An 11,807-nucleotide genomic window follows, 5' to 3' on the forward strand; every position below is an offset into this window, starting at 1 on the left:
GAATCCAACCATACTACATACATAGGTACACATGTAAGCACCCCTTGTTCCCCAGATCTCTTAGGGTCTATGTATGCAATCTCGCCTCTCATCGCCTACTTATACGTAGGTATGTGCGCAGCTAAGCATAGTACCTATCTAAGGTACACTGAGAAGGTACCTGCCTAGTCCGTAAATATAAATGATCTCCGGCATTTCAAAGGAGAAGCTGCAATTCTTGGTACGGCTATCGGCCCCGATGACCCGCTCAAGCGGCTCTTTAACCATTACAACATCACAGCATCGTACCGAGACCCGACTTCTTCAACTTTCTTTTTCTCGTAGCTTCACAATTTCTTTCAACCTTCCGACAACCGCCAATAATTCGCCATCCCCCCTAAGGATGGTGACATTTCCTTGTTCGAGCGCTTGCTTTGTAAGGCGTTAGGACGTTAGGAGCGGTAAGAGTGAAATAACCGGATCAGTTGGGAGACTCCTGTAATGATTGTGTATATCTTGTGTATGCTAAGGACAAGCACATCGATCGGATTTCTAACAAACCTCCAAAGGGTAGATATCATCTGCTACGCCTCAAGGGATCGATATAATTCTCTTCCAGCACTCTTCTTCGCATGGGCCCGCACTGGTTGTAACTCTGTTACATTATACAGCTGTTGGGTAGCATGGCATGTTAATAGAATCGAGCACCACGTAAAGGGATGTAGAGAATAGGAAGAGAGATTCCGCGATAGATTTCAAGCACATCAAATAGCCCTGCAGTCATACAGATATATATGTGTGCTATCGAAGAAGCAGACAAAATTTGAACCGTCAAGATCCGTGATTGCGTGCTTGACGTACGAACCTCATAACTACGAATATATAAACCTTCTGTGGCCGCACCAGTGACAGTGACTCGTAGCAGAGAGCACGCAATAAATTCTGTCCAACATTAACCCACCGGATTCTAACTAATCAAGTTGAATGTCAAACAGTTTTCGAAAGCCACCTAAGCAAGTATCCATGTCAAGTCGATGGCATCATTCCGTAGCGCCCCGGCAGACATAAAGCAACAGCACCAAACCACATGGATTGATCCAATTTAAAATACAGTCGTGACGTCGAAAAAGGCACAGCTCGGAGCTTAGATTAGCATGGAATTTCAACGTTCAAAGTAAAGAGTACAGCAGTTCTAACATTGGCTTACACGGGCACAACATCAAGTCAACAAAGAGATGGAAGTCAAATGGAACCCAGGCCAGAAGTATCGGTAACTCGCCCGCGGCTTTTCTCTCCCGTCGAAGAAGGGGACCCAATATTCTGCCAATCAATAGGTCGGTTGTGCTGTCGCAACTATACTAGCGCCGATGTCGTGATCGGTGTCTAAAATTTCTAAAGGCGCCTCGATGCCCTGGGGCTCCGGCCTGCCGCCTGTTAAATCTCATCTAAGCAGATCGCGCAATACCCCCAGCTCCATATGCAACAGCATTTTCCACATGAACAACACGTAAAGACATCCCGAGAACCGGATTAGTCATGTAGACACGGAGAAATGATACGCAAATACACTTAGTAACTGTTTTGACTAGACGTTACTACGGGAATTATAGTAGAAATGTAGGTATGTATGTAAGTACCGACTCGGTCTACAGGATAGATTCTCTCCATTGTCCCCTTTTATAATTTGAACAGCACCTCTGGCGCCTTTCCCCATAGTGACATCTTCTAATACTTCCTCCGATCCTCTGCTCTTCTTCCATCATTGCTCTCTCATCATCCTTAAACCTCTCAAGACGTTTTGTCAGTGTCTCGTAGCGGTATAATCCGTATTCTTGTCTTGTCCTAGCCGCCAGCCCTCTCAACTCTTTCAATTCATTGCCCACTTGACTTACATCTACCTTCCTTGGGCAAAATAAATCTTGATAAAATAAAATAATTCAAGATGGGGTCGTCGTCGTATGTCGAACGGGCTTCTCCACGCCACTCATCCAAAGACCTGGCCTCCACAACCGATCTAGAATCAGGATATGCCTCAGCAGCATCGTCGTCGACGGCAGAGTCTACAAGCGAGCTTCCCCAAGTGACACTCACCGCACCGCACGTCAGACACCTCAACCAACAATTAGAAAAGATGAACTCCATGGACCGGCTCCGCTTCGTCAAGATCTTATTTCCCAACCTATATCAATCAACAGCCTTCGGCCTCACCGGCCTAGTATCCACAGACATGCTCTCCAAAATTGAGAAGGAATCGCCTGACTCGTCGCCCGTCGACCTCATCTTCCTCGACACGCTGTACCATTTCCAGGAAACATATGACCTGGTCCAAAGAGTCAAGGATCGATACCCCAACATCAAGATCCACACCTTTAAACCCCACGACGCCAACACCACTGCCGAGTTCGAGGAGCGCTATGGCGAGAAGCTGTACGAGACCGCCGCTGAACTATACGACTGGATCGCCAAGGTTGAGCCGCAACAGCGCGCGTACTCGGACCTCAACGTAGCTGCTGTCCTGACCGGCCGCCGGCGTTCGCAAGGTGGCGAGCGTGACAAGATCGGCGTGCTGGAGGTCGACGAAGAGGCAGGCATCGTCAAGATCAACCCGCTTGTCGACTGGACCTTCGCCCAGGTCAAGCAGTACATCACAGAACACAACGTGCCGTACAACCCGCTCCTAGACCGCGGGTACAAGTCCGTCGGTGACTGGCACTCGACATCCCCCGTGTCTGCAGGTGAAGATGAGCGTGCGGGCCGTTGGAAAGGTCAGGAGAAGTCCGAGTGCGGTATTCACAACAAGAAGTCGCGGTACGCGCAGTACCTGCAAGAAATGCAACGGAAAGCCGAAGAGGAGCGGCTTACCGCAGCACTCAAGAATCTCGAGCGGGAGCAGCAGACGGAGGTCACAGTATGAGTCTTGGGATAAGAACTTACTACATTTAAAAATCGAAGCGGGACAAGACATTTCACAGCGGGCTAATTAGGATGCATGCATACGGTCTCGACAACCGGAACCTCGGATGATGATTTAGAAAAGGTATTCATTACAATGCGACGGCGTTCGGGCGCACGCTGCTCTCAGACGTGAGCAAGCATATTTCAGGGTTCGATTATCGAGCTAGCAATAACTTATAAGCGCATTATATCGACAATTATATCATACATTAACTTGTCATCAAACATATGACGTGAAATTGTCTGAAAATAAAGAGATGCAATCTTAAAATCTGGTGATAATTCGCAAATAATGAAGAGGTCAACGTGGTGTCAAAATACGATCATTGATGATTGTCGGTTGAATAGATGTGCGTATCTACCGGGCGCTTGGCACCAAATAGGAATGGGCGGATCGGGGTCAGCCTCCGGATTAGAATCGGTGCGGGGGAAGGGCAACCCTTAACATCGGCTGAACCAGGATCACTACGGAATGTACATATGCACACATATACTTACCTACCTAGGTTAGGTGTATATAATTAGCAGGTAAGTATTTATAAAGTTCAAGATGAGGTTCCTATTCCCCAAGTCTTAATAGCTTTGATCTACACAAGATTCGACACGTACAAACAACATAAATCAGATCAGATATAGTATGACACGGAAATATTCATTCATATTTACCCAGTTCTTTAGATATACATTGCTACTTTACACTATTCGCAGATATAACCAGTAAACGGAACGTATCAATATAATACGGTTCGTCGGGGTTATTCAAGAACAATATACTGGAGGAAATCAAGCTGCCTTCGTCTCCGGAGCAGGCGTAGTCTCCTTTGGTCCACCTTGCTGATTCAAGGCGGCCTCTAGACCACTGAATAGATCGGGGCTTTCGGGTTCATTCTCATCTGCGCCTTCTATAATAGCGCCTTCGGCTTTAGTATCAATAGGCTCGGGAGCTGGCAAGTCATTGGCAAGTACCAGAACCGGAGCCGGAGCCGGCGCCGCTTCAGGAGCCTGTGGTTCTTGATTCGTAACCACGCTCACAAGCGTCTCGGAAACCTCAATTGGCTGTGCGGTATTCGTAATCTCAGGTATAGCTGCAGGCGGCGGTGAGTGATGCGTAGAAGCATCTTCACCTTGAATAGGATTTACAGTTGGTAGCGGATTAACCGCTGAAACATCCGACTGTTGCGATTCTTCTTCCGTTACGGGCAGAACCACAGTTTCCGTCTGCTCTTGGTGAGGACCATCCGTCATCTCCACGTCCACTTCAACCTTTGCGACAGCTGATTCTGTTCCCTGATGAACTGTTTCGATGGGATCAGTTAGCGTCGGAACGGGAGCTAATGACGTTTCCGACGGCCTAGTATCGGTTGTAGCGACTGTACTTGCGATCTCTCCGACAGGTGGAATTTTCGGCGATAAGTCGGCTGGTGATGTTGTAGCTACAACATTTTTGAGCGGGCTTCCTTCGAATTGCGATGGGGCATGCTGTGGAAGAGGTTGGACCGGGTTTGAATTAAAATTAGAAGGAGGCGACAGTCTCTTTGTTAGCGGCGGCTCAACACTGGGCGAAATCTCCGATGGTATCGTGTCGACGGAGGGCTCAGCCTGGGCAATCGCCGAAGGAACTTCAGCGACGCTATCAGGTTTGGGTTCACTTTCAGCTCTGAAACCCGCTCCGTTCTCACCATCGGGCATTTCACTGTCTTCCTCGTCGCCATCGTCGCCATCCTCACCATCGTCTCCGTCGTCTTCTCCATCGTCTCCGTCATCATCATCGGCCATTTCGCTGTCCTGGTTTTTGTTTTCGGATTGGTCGTCTTGTTTGACATTCTAACAGCCGTTAGTACGTGGTAATATGGCTGACCGAAGCTAACTTACATCGGATTCCGGAAGATTGAGTTTAGTACCATCGGTAGTAGTATCCACGCCTGTATTGGTCGCTTCGGGGCGTGTATTTGTTGGCAAAGGCAACCTCTTCTTCCGTCCTCGGCCAGGTCCCTTAGGCTTTCTTTTGGGCGGTGGCGGCCGTCTTCGGACCGGAGTCGCAGCAACAGATGTTTCGCTATTTGCGGTATTATTAGGCGCTGGCACCACTATAGACGATATAATCTCCCCATCCACCGGTTGACCTTCATTTATTGTGATTTCTTGCGTGTAAGGGTTTCCCGCGGCGTCGATGCGGCGGACGGTAACTTTCACTATGGTCGGACTAGATGATGGGCCAGCCGGAAGGCTGGATGATATCGTGATAACTCCTTTCCTTCGTTTAGCCAGGTGGGACACGGTAGCACCCTCGGCATTACGGGCGACCTGCTTCCAAACTTTGACTTGATAACCTTTGATGCTTGGGTCCTCCTCTTTCTTCTCTGGTTTTTCTGCTAGGGCGGCATCGGGGTCAACCTCCTCTTCTTCCGCGGGCGCTTGTCGCTTGTAAAGCCTCCCCGAGCGAGCTACCCTTAGCAACTCTTGAGTGTGTGTGGGCAGCAAATGCGAATCTTTGGGCATGCCATGTGGAAGTTCGATTGCCCATATATCGTTCTTCTGAGTTATATCTGCGGGCGGAGGCGGTCCAATCTTGACCCATTCCTGGCGCCATTGTCTTACGGGCAAGCCTTTTGAAAATAAGGTCAGCTGCTGCCATCATGCGACGTGCGACATGTTATAAGAGGACTAGGAAGCAAACTATACCCTCAAAATCGTCATGTTCTACATAACCGCTACGATTTCCACGTCGCGTTTGGGTATTTGGACGAAACTATAGTGTATATATTATTAGCTAGGCTGAACAATGGTGACTTGGAGGGTACAGGATGCTGGTACATTAGGAGCCATTTGAAGCCATTAAGAAGCGACGCGCGATTCGGGGGGTTTTCGGTCTTTGCCGAATAAATTGGAGATTCTAATAGCTTAAATGTCTATCTCTGGTATATCTGGTATCTGTACGAAGGGCGATTGGCGAGCCAGTGGCGGGATAGGATGATGCAAGAAGTATCAGGACCTATCCAAGAGAGTTGACTTGCATGGGACGGAGAACAGAAATGGTTACGCCGTTGCGCAGGTGAGAGAGTCTGAGAACACGACAACAAATGCCACAAAGGCTTATGACTAGGTAAGCAGCATTACATAACCTGCACAAATCTAAACGCCCTAACCTGTGTATGTGCGGAACTCACATATAAGAGATCCACTTATGCATGTAAAGGTGTACGTACCTATGTACTAATGTACCTAACAGACTGACAAACAGGCCAGAGCACTACAACTCGAGAGATCCAACCATCCCATGCGACAAATCAAGTTTGGTTGATAGATCAATACCTCAACAGCTCTTCTCAAGCGGGGATAGCTCAGTTGGGAGAGCGTCAGACTGAAGTCCAACTTCATTCTAATATCTGAAGGTCGTGCGTTCGATCCGCACTCACCGCACTCTTATCTTTTGATACCTTCAAGCTCGTGAAGGGTGGATGCTTTTCTACATTTTTTGTTGGATTTGACTTAGACCTGACTATCTCCAACACTTGAAACCTGGGTGTTCATTCAGTCTGCGCTTCCCACATTTCAATTTTTTTCCCCAACACGTAGATGGATGATGAATGGATGCCGCTGTGAAAAACATGACGGCATGGCACTACGAGATATATATTATTAAACTCAAGGGCCACTTCACTCTATTGTTAAAGCCAATCAGGTTTCTACTTTTAAGGAAATTGCTTTCCGGCCAATCCGAATGTACCTCAAATGATATATGAAGACAAAATTAATATATTTACTTATAGAGGACGTGTATCTATTATAGTTTTAGATACAGGTTTATGTGGTGATAGATCGATTAGTACTTACTATCTAGACCTATCTAACTAACTACTAATTACGGACAGAATGTGCCCATTGAAACGTAAATTTAATTGACATATGCAGACAGTACTAAGTTTCCATGTCAAAAGGGAATGACAGAGACAGGATGGCCAGTCTCTAGTCAGAATGTTTTGCCTTAAATGAGGAGTGTATTGATTGCTATACAGCAGATATCTGAATGGTCTCTGCTAGCTTGGCAAGAAAGCCTAGATACATACATACTGGCAAACTATCACTCGTAAGTTCATATAAAGCAACTAGAGCAGAATTGGCATTCGATATCATGTGAGATGGCCTTGGTACTCCTTGCCGTACCGCACATTGCCTTGTTTGTAGGCCATACTTTTGCATCCCGTTTCATGCATACCAGATTCTGACCTGATCCCCTTTCCGTTTTCTCCCTGCTCTAATGAGACTTAATACTCCTATGAACTAGGAGAGCGGACGCCGCAAGCCTATAATTCAACCGCGCGCTTGATGTACAATGAAGCTGTAATGGTACAGGGCTAGTACGTCTTGTATAGCAGAGGCGAGACGCATGAGAAGAACGAGGTGACCCCATTGCGGATACTTTAAAGCATCGCGTAGGGTGGTATTAATCCCATCTATAAAGATTAGCCGACGTTACCTAGTTTGCAGCATAACATTGATATGCTCACCCTGTATCCTTCTGCCGCGAAATATCTCCGGACTTTCCGCTTTGCTTACCCTGTTGGCGTAGGTTGTTAATGACTGTATATGCCTATGTAAAATACAAGGCTCTTAGGAAACATACCGATATTCCGCCCTCCACTACTAACCGATCTATCTGGTAAAATTGGCTGATGACCGTTTGGCGCTGTGGGAGAAAATAGACTCGTTAGCTAGACTGTTCATCACGCCGTGCTACACTGCCTCCTGTCGTCGAAATGGCCCTTCAACCGACTACAAGATATATAGATACCGTACCTTCATCATCTGCAACTCCTTTAGTCCCTTCTGTATGAGTTTCTGTATCTCTCTAGGGTCCTGCACGCCCGCGTTCTCTCGGAATGCGTCTCTCGTTCGGCGCTTCGCGTACTCTCTGAAGTTGTAGGCCTCAAACTGCTTGCCTTGACGCAGCAGCTGGCGGTACTAGATGGTGAAATAGTACATGTTAGCCCAGCTCATGACTACGGAGTATAGAGTGTATGTGCTTGAGATTTGTGACTATCGGCGCACTATAGTGCAGCACATGGTTGGATATAGCAAGAGTAGATCTCACCAATGACCGAGTTTGCTGCGGCAAGTCGCCCTTCAGGGCTGAGACCATAGACATGGTTAGATATGATTGATATAGTTTGTCTAGGTTCTAGAAGTTGGAGATGTTTTAGAGACGTTAAATTTTCAACTGTGTAGGTGATGGCAAAATGCCGATTGCGATATTGTCGCGGCGATAGCTTTAGTAGCTTTTTTTGTCGGTTTATGTACTTGCTCGGCCAAAAATACAATCGGCGCCGAGCACGGAAAACTTTAGGTCTCGGCCTTCTAACTGGAATCAAATAACCCCTCGGAGATACTAAAACTTATGTAACTTTGACTGCGGGGCATTTCTTACGTACCTGTTACAAGGCCACACTATTAAGACTGTGCAACTTCGGAATACCAGCGCAGCACACGGCCTGCAATTATATTTATAACAGGTATATTTACATCTACCCACCCTAGCCACGTTCAACATGGACCACGGCCTAAACCACCTAAGCTATGTGACAAGTATATCCAGGTATACCGAGCCCGGATATAATTTGGTACGATGCAGGCTGTTGGCCTTTATACGCATTATTACCCTTCTCTATTCAGCCGGTTTCGTCCTTAATTTATAAAAGTACAAGAAGAGAAGAAGTTTATATACCTTCGTAGCCCTTATTTCACTGTAGCGCTTGTTTTCTGCTGCCATTCTGCTATAGCATTATCAAATGTGACCAGATGCTCTTCGATCTTTCTAGCGCTATACCTCGTCTTATCTTCCGGGTTGAACTCAAGCTGATTTTCATCTTTAACCTCATGCTGAGTGCTCTTCCGCCGGGGAATATGGACGCCGTCGCGATGATGCTGGAAGTTCTCGTTAAAGCAGCGAGCCGAGCAAAAGACGGATGGGATACCGAGCGTTTCTACGCACTCCCGACAGAAGACTAAAACAGTTCTTCCGTCATCCATCTCGATATCTTCGTCATGGAGGAGGACACATCGCTGGCCGGATGCACACTCATGTCTTGCTTCAACATGTGCCTCCTATCAACGGTAAGAATTCATTCGCAACTATCACAGGGAGAGAGCAACTTACATAACGGTCGTCTGCACACTTCTGAGAACAGAAGACGGTAGGCTCGACTCTAAATCTATAAAAATCGCCTAGAATTTGGCATAGGGGACATATAATAAAGTCTTGCGCATCTGGGGTTTTCGAGCATACCGAACACGACGGTAGAGAGTGCTGATCATCAGGGCGTACGGTTTCTCTGGTCTTATCCTGCTGGGCCTTATCGCTCTTCGCTTTACCCAGTTCGTGTGCTGCTTTAGCCCTCTTCAGTTCTTCGAGCTGCTTATGAAGTGCCTGTTTTTGATCTTGGTCACCTTTAGCTAAATGCCGGTCACGGATCATGACACTGATGGTGTCCGCAATTGGCGTCCCATTTCTAACCATGTCGATGTACTTCCGGGCTTTTGCCGCAACCGAAGGGTCATGAGCAGGTTGAAAAAATATATCAATGTATGCTTCGACCCGTGCCTGGGGCAAGTTAGTATGTTTCAGCCGTTCTATAAATTCGTCGAATGCTTCTTGGTTCTTGACAGCGCCGTCGCTAAAGGACGCCCTCAGTTCTGAAGCAAGCTGATCTGCGGATATGCTCCGGTCGTTGATCTTTTGCTGTAGAATTCGATCCTCGGCTGGGGATTTTGTAATATGTTGAAGTCCTATATTTTTTACTTTGTCTCGGTACCACTCCTTCTTCTCATCAACTATGCGCTGCTCAATAGTCTTGAGATCAACCTCAAAATTGTGAGCTTTAGAAAACATAGTATCAAGCTCCAGTAGAAACGGTCGCCGGCCAGAAAACCATTCCTTAGAAGCCGAGTTGAGATATCGATCCCTTATGCGGTTAAGGAGACGGGTCCAACAATCTGGACACTCGATAGGATGCCTCTTGCCATGGTCCTTAAGACAGGACGTTTTAATAGATTGTACATCATCTGTGCAAAATTGACGCTCCTTCTGAAGGGCGATAGCTTCATCCCATGGCTCCAGCATATTTTCAGACACGCAATCGCGAATCCCGCTATTATATGGAGGTTAAGCAATTTTGGGTCTCATAGAGCTCTCCTATATCCCCGTGTCGTGATAAAAACGACTATGCCGCGTTGAAAGTGCCTAACCTAGTGATTTCCGAAACAAGGCCAATGACAGCCAGAGTTTATGCGCAACGGAAACGGTAGGCTGTTTATGGAACGTGTGGAAATCTACCGCTCGAAGTATGGGTTAAGCTTAGTGTGATGATCTACTTATACATGTAGACACTATGCGACGCGCATTTGTACTTGATGTATTAGATGCAGTGTAGTGCTAGGTGCTAATTGGAACATTAAAAGGTACGAGCCATCGAAGTAACCCAAGCTGGCCTGGGTTAGGTATTCTTATCCACATCTAGATAAGGTACGTGTCTAGAACCTGCAGCCTTATGCCCAAGCTCTATGTATGCAACATTGAACTTTATATATTTTGCATCAATATGTTTAATGTAGAACCTTACGAACTAGCCACTTAAAGAATCAATGATATTCTCGTCTCGTACTATCAGGGCTCTGAAAAGAAAGTATGAGCGTTTGCTCAGATAGAGTAAACATTCCCGAGTCAAATGGTAGCAGCAACGAGATGTGCATCTGTAATTGGACTACTCTTAGACTCAAGGTCAGAAAATGGGAAGCGCTGATAGTAATCGAACCATAAGAATTCATTGTGCTTATTTTTTATTATAAATACCATAGGAGCAGCAAAAGAATAAAAAAGAAAATTAAAAAAAGAGTAAAAAAATCAAATATCCACGGTGGGGATTGAACCCACGACCTATGCATATCTCAATACGAGAAAGTATAAGCTATTTGTTCATATTAGTAACTATTGCCAAATGCCGAGACATATATTTTAAGACTTACAGCACCATGCTAACCACTGCACCACGCGGATTCGTTATCCGATTTGATTTTATTGCGTTTTATTACTCTTCGTCCTATTAGGGAATACCGAGGAATTCCCTAGATGCATATTACTGGGCCAGCTATCATGTAACTAAACAGTCTGAAAACAGACTTAAAGCTACAAGGGGCGCTCAGACCAAACTCAGGTACCTCTAATTTATTTCGCGGTTTGTTACAGCAACAACTTCCCTTAATATTAACTTGGCCGCTTCTTCGACTTCCGGCGACTTAAATAATTCCAACATTTCCCACCAGCTCGTCTACTAGAACAGGCTAGGTTGTACGGTGCTAGACATAGAAATATAAAAATAAAAACCCTACAGATATGGTATGCCAGACTGACTAGATCGAGCATTAAAGTACCGAAAGCTAACAGCATACAGGCGGACAAACTGCGCACCCAACAGGAGCTTGAGCGACTTCAAGCCAAGTACATCGGTACCGGTCACCCAGACACGACATCGTGGGAATGGCGAACTAACGTTGCGCGCGACACGTACTCGAGCCTTGTCGGTCACCCTTCGCAATTAGCTTACATCTCGCTCGCGCAAAACGAACCCGCCGCTAAAGTTCGAGCCCAGCTTCTACGAAAGATGATACAGCCGTGTGGTCCGCCTCCTCCCCGTGAAGGCGAAGAGCCCATACGCGGGCATAATTAATAAGGAGAGTCACGGCGTAGTTGATCGGGACGCTGCAGTCTGCACTTGTAACTGTTGAACAACGCCAAACGACCGATGCTCCGTCTGGATCAGACAGTCTATGAAGTAATAAAGAGGAATAAAGGATAAAGGCTACTGCATACAAGGCATTAT

General features: G+C 46.5%; 5 protein-coding genes and 2 non-coding genes across 7 annotated transcripts; 3 read left to right on the forward strand and 4 right to left on the reverse strand.

Moving 5' to 3' along the window:
• Nucleotides 1-1,355: 1,355 nt before the first annotated feature.
• Nucleotides 1,356-3,289, forward strand: F4813DRAFT_377519 (putative PHOSPHOADENOSINE PHOSPHOSULFATE reductase). Its single transcript, XM_049245242.1, has one exon. The coding sequence runs from the start codon at nt 1,922-1,924 to the stop codon at nt 2,891-2,893; it is 972 nt and encodes a 323-aa protein (XP_049094555.1). The 5' UTR covers nt 1,356-1,921; the 3' UTR covers nt 2,894-3,289.
• F4813DRAFT_377522 (uncharacterized protein) lies at nt 3,270-6,184 on the reverse strand. Its single transcript, XM_049245243.1, has 5 exons — nt 6,164-6,184; nt 5,749-6,037; nt 5,617-5,683; nt 4,807-5,540; nt 3,270-4,758 (listed from the first exon to the last, which is right to left on the reverse strand). Exons 2-5 carry the CDS (start codon nt 5,758-5,760, stop codon nt 3,718-3,720), a joined length of 1,854 nt encoding a protein of 617 aa, XP_049094556.1. The 5' UTR covers nt 5,761-6,037; nt 6,164-6,184; the 3' UTR covers nt 3,270-3,717.
• Nucleotides 6,185-6,264: 80 nt separating this feature from the next.
• On the forward strand, nt 6,265-6,354 carry F4813DRAFT_t145. Its single transcript has one exon. It is a non-coding gene; the product is annotated as a tRNA-Phe (tRNA).
• A 422-nt stretch (nt 6,355-6,776) lies between these two features.
• F4813DRAFT_377528 (uncharacterized protein) lies at nt 6,777-8,398 on the reverse strand. Its single transcript, XM_049245244.1, has 5 exons — nt 8,027-8,398; nt 7,732-7,896; nt 7,559-7,621; nt 7,443-7,492; nt 6,777-7,388 (listed from the first exon to the last, which is right to left on the reverse strand). The coding sequence occupies exons 1-5, from the start codon at nt 8,078-8,080 to the stop codon at nt 7,379-7,381; spliced, it is 342 nt and encodes a 113-aa protein (XP_049094557.1). The 5' UTR covers nt 8,081-8,398; the 3' UTR covers nt 6,777-7,378.
• A 176-nt stretch (nt 8,399-8,574) lies between these two features.
• F4813DRAFT_305883 (uncharacterized protein) lies at nt 8,575-10,302 on the reverse strand. The gene is made up of 2 exons (XM_049240821.1): nt 9,089-10,302; nt 8,575-9,036 (listed from the first exon to the last, which is right to left on the reverse strand). Exons 1-2 carry the CDS (start codon nt 10,049-10,051, stop codon nt 8,668-8,670), a joined length of 1,332 nt encoding a protein of 443 aa, XP_049094558.1. The 5' UTR covers nt 10,052-10,302; the 3' UTR covers nt 8,575-8,667.
• Nucleotides 10,303-10,615: 313 nt separating this feature from the next.
• Nucleotides 10,616-11,654, forward strand: F4813DRAFT_394548 (splicing factor 3B subunit 10-domain-containing protein; the record flags this gene model as incomplete). Its single annotated transcript, XM_049247580.1, has 2 exons — nt 10,616-10,708; nt 11,379-11,654. 2 exons carry the CDS (start codon nt 10,616-10,618, stop codon nt 11,652-11,654), a joined length of 369 nt encoding a protein of 122 aa, XP_049094559.1.
• Nucleotides 10,837-10,984, reverse strand: F4813DRAFT_t146. Its single transcript has one exon. It is a non-coding gene; the product is annotated as a tRNA-Leu (tRNA).
• Nucleotides 11,655-11,807: the final 153 nt, after the last annotated feature.

The sequence above is a fragment of the Daldinia decipiens genome (genome assembly GCF_022478715.1).
Source record: "Daldinia decipiens strain CBS 113046 unplaced genomic scaffold F4813scaffold_64, whole genome shotgun sequence".
NCBI lineage: Eukaryota > Fungi > Ascomycota > Sordariomycetes > Xylariales > Hypoxylaceae > Daldinia > Daldinia decipiens.

What these genes read in the sequence shown, in the direction of transcription:
- F4813DRAFT_377519 (XM_049245242.1), top strand. Translation starts at nt 1,922, where the DNA reads ATGGGGTCGTCGTCGTATGTCGAACGGGCTTCTCCACGCCACTCATCC.
- F4813DRAFT_377522 (XM_049245243.1), bottom strand. An exon ending in AGAACATGACGATTTTGAGG is followed by an intron (nt 5,541 to 5,616) that starts GTATAGTTTGCT and finishes TATTTTCAAAAG; the next exon opens with GCTTGCCCGTAAGACAATGG. An exon ending in TCAATCTTCCGGAATCCGAT is followed by an intron (nt 4,759 to 4,806) that starts GTAAGTTAGCTT and finishes AACGGCTGTTAG; the next exon opens with AATGTCAAACAAGACGACCA.
- F4813DRAFT_305883 (XM_049240821.1), bottom strand. Translation starts at nt 10,051, where the DNA reads ATGCTGGAGCCATGGGATGAAGCTATCGCCCTTCAGAAGGAGCGTCAA. An exon ending in AGTGTGCAGACGACCGTTAT is followed by an intron (nt 9,037 to 9,088) that starts GTAAGTTGCTCT and finishes TACCGTTGATAG; the next exon opens with GAGGCACATGTTGAAGCAAG.
- F4813DRAFT_377528 (XM_049245244.1), bottom strand. Translation starts at nt 8,080, where the DNA reads ATGTCTATGGTCTCAGCCCTGAAGGGCGACTTGCCGCAGCAAACTCGG. An exon ending in CGCAGCAAACTCGGTCATTG is followed by an intron (nt 7,897 to 8,026) that starts GTGAGATCTACT and finishes TTCACCATCTAG; the next exon opens with TACCGCCAGCTGCTGCGTCA. An exon ending in AGGAGTTGCAGATGATGAAG is followed by an intron (nt 7,622 to 7,731) that starts GTACGGTATCTA and finishes TTTCTCCCACAG; the next exon opens with CGCCAAACGGTCATCAGCCA.